Source organism: Aulonocara sp. 'chitande type north' Nkhata Bay, linkage group LG14 (assembly GCF_057382095.1).
Source record: "Aulonocara sp. 'chitande type north' Nkhata Bay isolate Kocher_YH1m ecotype deep benthic linkage group LG14, A_spYH_male_GT1.1, whole genome shotgun sequence".
Taxonomy (NCBI): domain Eukaryota; kingdom Metazoa; phylum Chordata; class Actinopteri; order Cichliformes; family Cichlidae; genus Aulonocara; species Aulonocara sp. 'chitande type north' Nkhata Bay.
In genome coordinates, this window is record NC_141357.1 from 14,168,793 (window position 1) to 14,181,384 (window position 12,592).

The 12,592-nt window shown below is 39.8% G+C and overlaps 1 protein-coding gene across 1 annotated transcript in view; it reads left to right on the forward strand.

Moving 5' to 3' along the window:
• The first annotated feature begins 510 nt into the window (after window positions 1-510).
• si (sucrase-isomaltase) overlaps window positions 511-12,592 on the forward strand; it is a 59,979-nt gene continuing 47,897 nt past the window's right edge. The window contains exons 1-11 of the mRNA XM_086261097.1: window positions 511-852; window positions 1,042-1,127; window positions 1,314-1,434; window positions 2,050-2,159; window positions 2,730-2,881; window positions 8,037-8,208; window positions 8,483-8,582; window positions 9,255-9,367; window positions 9,491-9,616; window positions 11,623-11,754; window positions 12,014-12,133. Coding sequence (XP_086117223.1) covers window positions 732-852; window positions 1,042-1,127; window positions 1,314-1,434; window positions 2,050-2,159; window positions 2,730-2,881; window positions 8,037-8,208; window positions 8,483-8,582; window positions 9,255-9,367; window positions 9,491-9,616; window positions 11,623-11,754; window positions 12,014-12,133 — 1,353 coding nt within the window. The 5' untranslated portion in view covers window positions 511-731. The remainder of the gene's footprint in view (window positions 853-1,041; window positions 1,128-1,313; window positions 1,435-2,049; window positions 2,160-2,729; window positions 2,882-8,036; window positions 8,209-8,482; window positions 8,583-9,254; window positions 9,368-9,490; window positions 9,617-11,622; window positions 11,755-12,013; window positions 12,134-12,592) is intronic.

Below are 12,592 nucleotides of genomic sequence, written 5' to 3' on the forward strand. Positions count from 1 at the left end.
ATGTTTGTGTATTTTTTTCTCTGTGCCTTACATTGCATGTTTGCAGGTGCTTTTCAGTGTTTCTCTATAATGTGCAGCTGATTGCTAACACACAGGGGCATGCAGACATTTGGCTCTCTGTCTCTCTCTACGCCCTCACCTGCTCTTCACAGCACATTAAACAGGATAGCTATAAGCTTCTCACACACCCAAACAGACACATAGCCACACACACACACACACACACACACACACACACACACACACACACACACACACACACATCCAGATATTCACCTTGTTTTTGTCTACAAGAGTAGACTATACTGGAGTGAAGCCTAATTGCTTGAGCTGTATGTTGGGTGCCTTTGCAAAGAGTAGGCTAAGCCTGTTGGACAGCTTTCCTTTCCAGATTCTTTTTCAGTCTCACTCCACTCTCCTTCTCGTTTATAGTTTTATTTTATTGAATTTAATACCTATCCCACCTTTGTAAGACTTGTTGCCAAAAAATCAAGGTTAATGGAAGGAAAATGTATGTGTGTGTTAAATATGTTTTTATTTATTTTTATTTTTTTGCACGTCTGTGAGTGTGCCTCCTGCCAATGGGCATCATTACGCAGCTAAAGGTTTTTGTACCTCTGAGACCTTGCCTGTAGTAAACTTGCTATCATTAACGAGTGTTAATGATGCTGGCCTTTGTAATCACTGTGTACGTATGAATATTTTGTTCTTGTGCATTTTTTCTCTGTTAGATGGCAAAAAAACACTTCTCTAAGTTGGAGGTGATGTTAATGGTGATGTTTACGATTATGAGTGTTATATCAATCGCATTCATAGTTCTTTTTGCCACGGGACAATCTGGTGTGAAAGAAGGTAGGTGGACCACAGAGAAATACACATCTAAGTTTTAAGCAACATAAAATCACTTCCTCCTTTACTTTTCTTTTGCTCACATGATTATCATTTCTAAACCAGAGAATAATCTGCACACTAATGTCAGTTTGTAAAATTACAAGGTTTACCCTTTATAATTGTGACTTAGTTATATTGTTCTTTTCTCAGAAATTACAGATACATTTGTGCCAACATGTCCCAGCATGCCTCTGGGTGAGAGAGTAGATTGCTTCCCTGATTCTGGAGCATCACAGGTAAACTAATTTCCTAAAGTGTAAAGTGTATGTATGGGGATTTTGTTTATTTATTAATTTATGAATAATTAAATAAATAAATATTATTTACACAATTTAAGCATTTGCTATTGTGACAAAAATCACTTCTAATAGTAACAGTAATGACACTACAAATAATTATATTGGCAACAATACTCTTAACAGGAGATATGTCAGGAACGTGGCTGTTGTTGGAGTCCACGGGATGAGAGTAATGTTCCCTGGTGTTTCTTCCCAACCAACTATGGATATACTGTGGAATCACAGGAGACACCAAATTCTTATGGTAAAACCTTAAACCCCCTCTGTATTCTTTAATTCAGAGTCATGTGCTCACTAACTGATAAAAATATGCACATAAATAGAAAGAAGTCTGTATGTGCTTGGACTCAGTAGAATATTCAAAAACAGTCATGAATATATATATATATAAGCCCAGCCTGAGATTTGTATGTGTTGGGAATTGAACCAACACATAAAAATGAAAGCATTCCTTTTTTTTATCCATATCTAATTTAAAATGTAATACCATTTGGCAAAGGTATTGCTTAAGGATACTATGGAAATTAGTACAACAGAGCCAACTAAGTACTCTGTAACCTTTTATCATGGAGGTAAAAGAAGTTGGCAATACATATTGTTTAAATAAAGTCCAGTCTAAGTTCACCTGAAGATTTTAATGTGGTGCTACACCTGAATTGAACGACTGACCCTGACGAATGTTTGCTCACACAGTTTCTCTTTATAATAAAATATAACAAAACTGAATTGTTGTTTTGTTTTCATTTTTTAAACTTATGTTTCTTATGTAACTGATTTCTACATTATGTAAATATATTGTATTATGTGGATGATATATTAAACTTCTTGCCATCTTACTGTCATCTGTTTATTTTTGCAGCTATAAAGGCAAAACTGACAAGAATGGAATCTCCACCTCTATTTGGTCAACACATAAAGGAACTGGCAATTGACGCAGAAATGCAGACAAAGAATCGACTCAGATTTAAGGTGAACATTGACACCATTCTGGGTTTATATTCTTGTATGCATGTTTGCAGGGCCAGATTTTACAGCAAAGTAATAAATTATGAGATACACTATTCATTTCAGAAGCAGTTTAATCAAAGTATCTTTAATATAAAAGATCGTGGCTCAAGAGTTGGCAGTTCATCTTGTAATCGGAAGGTTGCCGTTTCGAGCCCCGGCTCGGACAGTCTCGGTCGTTGTGTCCTTGGGCAAGACACTTCACCCGTTGCCTACTGGTGGTGGTCAGAGGGCCCGGTGGCGCCAGTGTCCGGCAGCCTCGCCTCTGTCAGTGCGCCCCAGGGCAGCCGTGGCTACAATGTAGCTTGCCATGACCAGTGTGTGAATGTGTGTGTGAATGGGTGAATGACTGAATGTAGTGTAAAGCGCTTTGGGGTCCTTAGGGACTAAGTACAGCGCTATACAAATACAGGCCATTTACCATTTACCATAAAAGCTGTTGAGAATGAAGAATAGAAATATACACAACTGAGTATTACTGAGACAGCGAGAGTTCTGTCTAACTGCCTAAAATGACTGTTTCCTTTCCCTCAGATTTATGATCCCAACAATAAGAGGTTTGAAGTCCCCCATGAGCACATCCTTAGCCTCAACCCTACACCATCCAGTCCCATCAACAACACACTGCAGATCACACAGAAACCCTTTGGCCTTACTGTACGCAGAGAGGAGAACCAAAACGTTGTGTAAGTGCTCATTGTGTGTATATACCATGTATATTTGCTGTTTCAGATTGGATATACAAAAGATATCAGACTATTCAAACTGTGTGTATTCATTAAAAAAAACACGATTCACATGAAGGTAATTGTTATTATAATTTCTTATGTACTTTATACATTTTTTTTTATATACTATGGTTGCGCTAGTAAAGAGGGATGAGGGCATTTCTGAGTTAAAGCATGTATAGCAGCAGAGGATTGCGTAGTGTGGAGGAGATTTTCCATAATAATGCTAAGATGCCATGGTACTGAAATTTTAATATAAGATAAATTGACTTATTAAATATTTATTTAGAATTACAAGTATTACTTATCAGAACTGTCCCCTTAAACATTTGACACTGGAAATTCGGAACCACAGGTTATGTGCATCACTTGAAGCAGATGTGTAAGGAAGCCACAAAGGTGGTCTCAGCAGCACACCAACTCGCTGTCATGCAAAACTGGCAGGTGACACCATTCCATGTTACAAGACAGTTTCTCAAACAATAAGTCATTATTTTCGTGTTGATTCAGTGCATGCTTTGTTGGCCCTGTGTGACATTGCAGTGACAAACTCCTCCACAGAACACACAAACACAGATAAATAGAGCAAAACAACAATTGCATACATTAGTGCTAATGGTGTTTTGTACATCATTATTGGCTTTTATGGTGCATGACAAATTTCCCTACTAGGTAAATGTGGATTTATTTACAGGAAAAGTGAAAGCCAAAGCAACCTTTGAAAATGTTTAATTTATAGTAGGGGTGCAAATTGTGTGGATGTCATCGATATAGGTATCACTGCGGCTTATCAGTCTTCCTGGATGTAACGATAATGAAATTTACAACCAGGCGCCAGTCAATGCGCCCTTTGTAATAATAATTATTATTATCATTGGTGGGTAAAGGTTAAAAGGAGGTTTTTATCATTTCATTCAATGTAGGAAAATATATTTATTTTTAATAAATTCCATTGGTATAAAAAATAGCTTGTAGACAGAGGTCCACAATTATTTCATGAAAAAAATAGGATGTCCATTTTTCTGATTCAAACTCTCTACAGTGTACGGGGATTTCTTTGGTTGATTGCAAATGTTCAATACTTAGAATAATCTCTGTGCTCTAAAATACTGATAACGATAGTTTACACTCCTGTAGTTGATCTTTGCTCTTGGCAGAAAGTGGTGAAACAAAAGTTACACTGCCAATAGAGAATTCATATTGCTCAGACATGCCAACACATTTCAAAATGACAAAACATGTACAACAGTCATTTTATCTAATCCTTTGCTTTTAGTGTTTTGTCTTTTATTGGCTTTCTTTCATTGTTGAGTTATGTTTCTATAAGAAAAAAAAGAGTCAGTTAATTATTTTCTTCAACACTCTTTACTTACAAAAAACAAATAATGAAAGACAAAGTTAAAGTCACAGTTACATAAAATGAAAGCTGTTGGTTTGACCTGCTTTTAAAAGTTGCATTTATCTTTCTCAACACTGCACACAACTTTTAGTCACAGGCCTTTAAAATTATTTTCAAGATAAATTTTAAGATAAGCAGATGAAGATTATTTGTGATTTAGCAACCAAACTGATCCTTTTTGGCACTGTGGGTGAAGCATAGCTACAGAGACAACCATTGTGGGATTTTTAAGCACATGGAATGTTTACCAAGATCTAAATTGTTATAATGTAATTATAGTTTGATAAGAATATGAGAATAAGCAGGCCATGAACTGTAAAAAGTCCATAAAATACAGTGATAACAATATTTACATATTTACTTTTAAATCATAAAAATTGCAGGAGGTTACCCCAGGTATTTATTATGGCATTAAATTCCACTGACATCTGTTATTTATTTACTATATAGATAAATGGACAATGTTGCTCATAATCATTCTATTAAGCCTGTGTGCCTGTCATGTGGAAATGATCTTTTTGAACAGAATTAGGGTTAAGATGTTAAATGAAAATAATATCATATATTTACAGCATTTAAAACCTTTACTTGTAATATCTGACAGCTGTTTGAAAGTTCAGCAGGCTTGGTATTTCAGTAACCAGTGTATGTCTTGTTTTGAAGACTACAGAAATGTTACCCAGAGGGCTTATTACAGCTTGATGGGATGGCCTGTCTACTCGCTGTTTTTTTTTTCCTGCAACTCAATTTGTCAAAATGTCTCTGCTCCAGAAGCTCCAGAAGCTAGGTGAGGCTAGACTCTGAGTAGGCAGGACTTGGGAGAGGGTTGGTAGAATTTTAGTTAATGGTTGTCTTGATACAACACATTTTATTTCGCCTGTTTTTGGTTGTGTAGTGAAGGTGTTGTGTGGCCCTTGAGTGGTTAGCTTGTGTTTTGCGGGCCGTTATGAGTTTCATGGCCACTTTTGATATTGCTGGATTTATGGCAAAGCCGTCGCTTGCCCTGCTGGATGTTTGTAGGAAGAGGGATATGCATGAGGTGGCAACATATTACGGGATCAGTGTCTCCACTGGTCTACGCAAAGCGGAGCTGAAGGCCGCTCTGGTGTCTGGGCTGTTGGAGAAGGGGGTGGTTGTAATGCAAGAACCCCCGAGCACACCCAGTCTGGTTGGACTTAGTACCTACAGCGCCTCATGTTCCAGGCCAGGTCGTAGAACCTCCAGTGTCTACACCTGTGGGCCAATGACACTGCCCCATTTTGATCCGCTCTCCACCCAGTCATCGGAGGGTTCTAAGCAGGATGCTAGGCTCAGAGTCCGTCTGGCTCATCTCCAACTGGGAAAGGAGGAGCGTGAGTTCCAGCTGAAAAAGGAGTTAGAGCTTAGGCGTTTGGAGGCGGAGCTGGGTAGCGCTAGGGAGGTCGAGCTGAAGAAGGTGGAGTTGGAGGCGGAGACTAAGGTCAAGCTGCGACAGCTGGAACTCCAGCAGGCCTCCTCCCCTCCTGTGGCGGCCTTGCTGTCACAGACAGAGGTACAGTTTGATGTAGGCAGTAATAGTCATCTGGTCCCTGTGTTTCGTGACACTGAGGTGGAGGTTTACTTTGAATCATTTGAACGGATAGTGACAGCCTTGCGTTGGCCGCGGGATGCGTGGGCCATCCTGCTGCAGTGCAAGCTGGTGGGCAAGGCACAGGAAGTTTGTTCCTCGTTGTCCGCTGAGTGCAGTTTGGATTACGACAAACTGAAAAGTACTATCCTGTTAGCCTACGAACTAGTCCCCGAGGCTTATAGGCAGCGATTTCGGGAGTTGAAAAAGGTGCAGGGTCAATCCTTCCTGGATTTTGCAAGGGAAAAGAGTGTCCTCTTTGACCGATGGTGTATGGCCTGTAAAGCTGCAGACCTAGTTTCGGTATGGGAGTTAATTCTCATTGAGGAATTTAAAAACTGCATGTCCGAGCGGATGGCAGTACATCTGAACGAACAGAAGGTCTCCACGTTGCAGCAGGGCCGCGACACTGGCTGACGAGTTAAGCATGAGCGACGCGGCACCCTAGCGAAGGCTAGCGGTGCTAGTGGTGAGCAAGACACAAGGGGAGAGGTACCTGTGCCTCGTCCCAGGTAAGACCGGAAATGTTTTTACTGTTTTAAATCTGGCCATTTAATAGAGGACTGCGAGGCCTACAGACAGCCAGCCTCAACACCACGTAAGCCAAAAGGGATGGGGCTGTTTAAAATCGCTTCTCCTGTTAACAGGTGGACCTCAAAGCCAGGGGAGGACTAGAGTGTAGTCCAACAGATAGTGGTCCCGTCTAGTTTGCGTCAGCATGTGCTACAATTAGCCCATGATCATTCATGGTCAGGACATTTGGGGGTAACTAAAACGTATGACCGTATTCTGCAGCACTTCTTCTGGCCAGCAATGAAGGCAGATGTTACAAGGTATTGTAATACCTGTCGCTGGGTTTCGGGCAGGTTCACCCGGTAGAGGCAAAAGTCGAGGCTGTCCTCAGCTACCCAGCCCCAGCCACTAGGCGGGAGCTAAAGCGGTTCCTGGGCATGAGTGGATACTATCGCTGTTTTTGTAAGAACTTTGCGGTAGTTGTGGCCCCTTTGACAAAGCTATGTAGCCCCAAAATCGCTTTTGAGTGGTCAGGGGAATGCCAGCATGCATTTGAGTCTGCAAAATCTCTCCTTTGCAGCGCCCCGGTTCTGGCAGCCCCCAACTTCTCTCAGCCTTTCAAACTGGAAGTTGACGCCAGTGCCACCGGAGCTGGTGTGGTACTGTTACAGGACGACACAGAGGGTGTGTGTCACCCAGTCTGCTGCTATTCTACAAAGTTCAAGCGTCATCAGCTAAACTATTCCACCATAGAAAAAGAAGCTCTAGCGCTGCTGATGGCCTTGCAGCACTTCACTGTGTATGTGGGCTCTAGCTCCTTTCCAGTTACGTTGTATACAGATCACAATCCCTTTACATTCCTCCAACGTATGTACAACCACAACCAGCAACTAATGCGCTGGGCATTGCTGGTGCAGGATTATGATCTGGTTATCCAACACAAGAAAAGGACTGAGAATCTGGTGGCTGATGCACTCTCGCGCAGCGCATAGTGATGGGTTTGCTCTGTGTTTTGTATAGTGTGAATGTAAGGTCTAGGTGTGGAAAAGGCCTGCTGCGTGCGTGCGTGCGTGCGTGCGTGCAACTGGGCAGTGGTTTTGCTTAAATGACGGCAGCCTCCATTTCTTGGCCTGCCTGGTTATTCCTAATAGCAGCGTTGCTGTCTTATTCTATTGAAGCCTTATAGTTGTTTTCTTAGTTGAAGCGGTCGCCATCTCTTTGGGTTGGCCTGTCAGATTTGTCATTAAAGCAGCGTTGCTGTCTCTTTCTGTTGTTACTGCTTATATGATTATTGGGTTAATTAATTATAATAAAGATTTATTTTGTGTTAAACACCTCTGCCTGGCATCCTTTTCATTTCAACCCGGATCCAACTGTTACTGTCCCCCTCCCTCTTCGTCTAGCTTTCATGTGGGGACGTAACAGTCTCTGTCTCATTCCCACTCTCTTCTTGCTCCATCTCATGCTCATTTTCTTTATTTTTGTGTCTCACACAAATTCACTCTTATCTGCTCTCCCTTATTCCACATCCCAGTGCATCAGTGTGTCTCTTCACTTCCTACTTAACTTTACTTTTTTTCTGGTTTGACATTCAGGTTTGACACTAGAATGGCTCCAATTGTGTTTGAAGACCAGTACATACAGCTGTCTGCTAAGCTCCCATCCCATAATATTTATGGCCTGGGGGAGCATGTCCATAGGCAATATCGGCATGACACAAACTGGAGAACCTGGCCAATTTTCACAAGAGATGCTTTTCCTAATGGGGTAAACACAGCACACACACACACACAAACACAAAGAGACATATGTGCTTAAAATAAGGCCTGCTCAAATCAGGCCTGCTTAGTTGTGTGTGTGTGGCATGTTTACATGTGTGTCTTACATGTGCATTTGCCTTCGCAAAAGGCTTATAATTGAATGCCTTGTAAGCTGATTATGCCGTGTAGGCACCCCCTCAGTTTCAGTAAGTCTCCCACATGGTGGTCTCACAAGGCACCAATGCCCTATATTCATTTGTCTCCTCCTTTCTTCTCTACAGGGAACACATAACCTCTATGGACACTATCCCTTTTTCCTCTGTCTGGAAGATAATAGTGGGAAGTCATTTGGGGTGTTTCTCCTGAACAGCAATGCTATGGGTAAAGTTACGCTAACACAAATGCAAGAACACTTGTTGGTACTTGGATAAAAGCAAATACACATGGGTTCGAGCACGCAAACAAATGCACACGTACGCATAAAAAAACATTTGAGCAGCACTGTGTTTAAAAACTACAGAATGTATGTGCACAAGCACTCTCATACATACTGCCAAAAAAGTACAAACATATCGTATGTTTACACTGATACATGTAACATCGGGACAAGAAAATCATCTCTAAATGGTTCAAGGGCATACGAACCGCCAGTTAATCCTCATCCCCCAACACAAAAGGAGCTACTGTTGCATCAATCAAAGAATTGTGCTGACAAATCAAAGAGAATATTTCATGACTGCTTTATTCTGAGAAGGAGATGACTGAAAGCATTAGTGATTCCCACTGACATGTTTCTGTCGCTTATGCTTACAGTTGCTTCATGTAAGTTTTTTTAATATATTGATTTCCATAGAAATTGACGGATACGTCCTCCTTATACAATTGTGTTTAGGTCTAAAGTAATAATTCTCTGAAGAATTAAAACAACAAGAAAGTTGGTTTATCAAAACAGAGGACCGGTGGTACACAATGGTTTACAATCAATTTGGGGTTGTAATTTATTTTTAAACATAATACTGATACTTATACGTTTTGTCTCTGTGTTTTCACCAGATGTGACACTGCAGCCCGCCCCAGCTGTGACCTACAGGACAATTGGAGGGGTGCTTGACTTCTACATTTTCTTTGGTGACACACCAGAACAAGTGGTGCATGAATTCCTCGAGGTGATTTTCTAAATTCAGAAATATGTCTGGCAGGTTTTCTGGTTAATACTGTTGGGTGAAGTGGGTTTTGTGTTGCCTTGACGTGGTAATTACATTAAAAGTATTTCCAATCATGCTATTCAGCTCATTGGCAAGCCTGTCATTCCTGCCTACTGGTCACTGGGATTCCAGCTTTCTCGGTGGAACTATGGCAACCTCAGTATAGTCAAGGAAACAGTGGAGAGGAACCGTGCTGTGGATCTTCCATATGTAAGATTCTGTCTGCTTGGTTTTTATTCCTTATTTGTCTTTCATAAAATGCATATTTTAGAAAAACATTTTCTTCAGACTATCTAAAATTGCTGTCAGAGCTACTGCCGCCCCCTTAAACATCTGTGATTTTGTCCTTATGATATTTTGATAACATGTTGAACAACTTTGCTTACATATTTTACCTCCATTATATCACAATATCATGCATTGTATGTAATAAATGTAGGTTCCATTTACATACCACTGTTACTGACCATGTGGCCATGATGAACATTCTGGAAATGGAAAACATGTGACTTGGTGTCACTGACATCACCTAGCCTTTTACTTCTTCCTAGTTCTTTGTTTCTTCCTTAGAAAACATGCATTTTAAAACTCGAGTGTGTGAAATGTAGTGGCAATGCATGGTTTTTATAGAGAGGGAATCCTTTGACTACTACCACAATTGTAAAGCTTTCAGAGGTCGGGGAATGTGGGGAATCAATACTTCACCTTGTGCACCCCTTGTTAAATTTGAAGCACTCATGCACCACTGTGTGGTTCCGGAGGCAAGAGCCTTAACCACTACACTATCTGTGGAGACGTGATACGAAGGTGGAAACAGGAATTCGACAGACAGACACAATGATAGGGATGGCCTTTAACTTACACAGGGTAATCCAGCTTTCTGTCAAATAATGGCGAGTCTGCTGGGCTATATAGGTTCAATCCTGGGATCACTATTTTTCATACGTCACTGAATGTTAGTGGTGATCAAAGATCAATCAATCGACTTCCTTTCATTATCTCATTCACGCTGAACTGAATGCTAAAACTACTCCAGTGCCTATTCCTTTCTGAGACATTTGGTAAATATCAATTCTAGTTGGCATTTTCTTTGGAATGAGCCCTACTGCTTATCTTTGTCGAGCCATGAGAGGTAACTGCTAAGAGTCTTTTCGATACCGAGTCTTTTGCAATGCTGTACATTTTTGTCTTTAATTACTAAGGTAGACTCCTATCCATGTTCTTTATGTGTCCCAATAAAACATTTTAACTCTATCACAACTCAGCAGTGATGGCAACAGTCGAGGATGTCATTTGAACTCTGTTTTATCTAACGCTCAAATGCAAACAAATTTCCAACCCATCTCAATATTTCACTCTTATAATCTCCAATCTCTTTTTTCATATCCAAAGACATTAGGATGCAGCTGCTTTCTCTCCGGCTGTACTCAGGGACATGTTTGATAACCATTAGATAGACCACAGAGGGTATTATCACATTCTCCCTAATATGTCTGGAGCTGATTACCATTAGAGGAAGGATCTGGCAGAGCCTTCCAAACCATCTGCTCCATCGATATGAAGTAGATTTTGGCAGGCAACAGACAGAGAGCAAGCATAAAGTCACACCCTGGCAAAAAAGGAAGACTGTGTTAACATTGCTATTGTCCTCCCAAGGTTTAGCAGCACATTACCAAAGTTGTTTGCACTCACATTAGGTCTCCAAAAGTCCATCAGAGGTCTTTCTGTTAGTAAGACTCTATGCAAATGTTCAATATTTCTTTTGCTAGCTATGTTAAGATGAAAATATACAGTGTGAAAGACACATTTAAGTAATGCTGAAAATGATGATTCTTTTTAGCAGATGTGCCAAAATTAAGCCCAAAAAGAAAAAAAAACACGAGTGGGTACATTTAGGAGGCATTATGAGACATTTGGAATCTATTACACTGCAATCCAAGATGCAAATTTAATTTTAATAAATAGAAGCCATGCCAAAAGTTTTGTATTTCAAAAGAAGCTTTGAATATCTAATGCCCATTTCTAAAACTCATTTGAAATTAACTCACAAGGGTCAATGCATATATAAAACTTGGTAAATTAACTTCATATGCTATTAGATTTAGAGCTTTTTTTGAAAGACAAAGATTTTGGCTATGCTAGCCTATATAATTTCTGAAGTAAAAAAATGCATGCACATCACATACCAATGCAGCATTTTTCTTTACCCTATGCAGGACATTCAATATACTGACATAGACTACATGGAGGATAAAAAGGATTTCACCTATGACAAGGTGAAGTTTGCAGAACTTCCACAGTTTGCTGAATTCCTCCATGAGAAGGGGCAGAAATATATCCTTATCCTGGTAAGAAATACTTTGCTGTTCACAAAATAATTTGTGTAATGGACATGTTAACAAATATTACTACATGAACTTATTCTTGTATTACAAGCAATTTTGTGATATGAGTTCTGTATATAATGTGTGATGATACAATAATACAGTACACAGTAACATCTTTGTAACATCAGATACAACAAATAACAATTGAAACTCATGCCAATGGTGCTGTGTAATTTTTATGTATTTACTGATTTGTTTTCAACTTATATTATTATGACAGGATCCAGCAATAGCCACCAGTAAGAGGGTTGGGGATGCTCTGTATGAGTCCTATGACCGTGGAACTGCGAAAAATGCTTGGGTCACTGAATCAGATGGAGTGACTCCTCTAATAGGAGAGGTGAGCCACATTTGTGCACAAACCTAATTTAAATAATTACATGCACACAACAAACAAGAGGAAACTCACTTAAAAAGAAAATTACTTAATTAACTTTGAAACTTCAGCTGTGCTTTCAATCAAACTTAAACACAGGAATGAATGGGAACTATTTTCAAACAGTTTAGAGTCCGCTACTTTTAAGGCTTATGAAATTAGAGGTTATATATTAGCATATTCTTTCAGTTATCAAATTTGGCTTTTTAAGATAAAGCCTTTCAAACCTTTTAGCTGCTTAACCCAAAACATAAAAAAGCATAACAGATTTTGATCAAATCAGACAGTCAAACAGTTTGACTGGCATCCAAATGACTCATCATGGTCTGTTATTTATTTAACCTTGGGGGACTCATAAAGGGTTAACTAATAATAAAATTAACAAAACTATGTGAACTATAACTATATAAACTTTTATTTTAC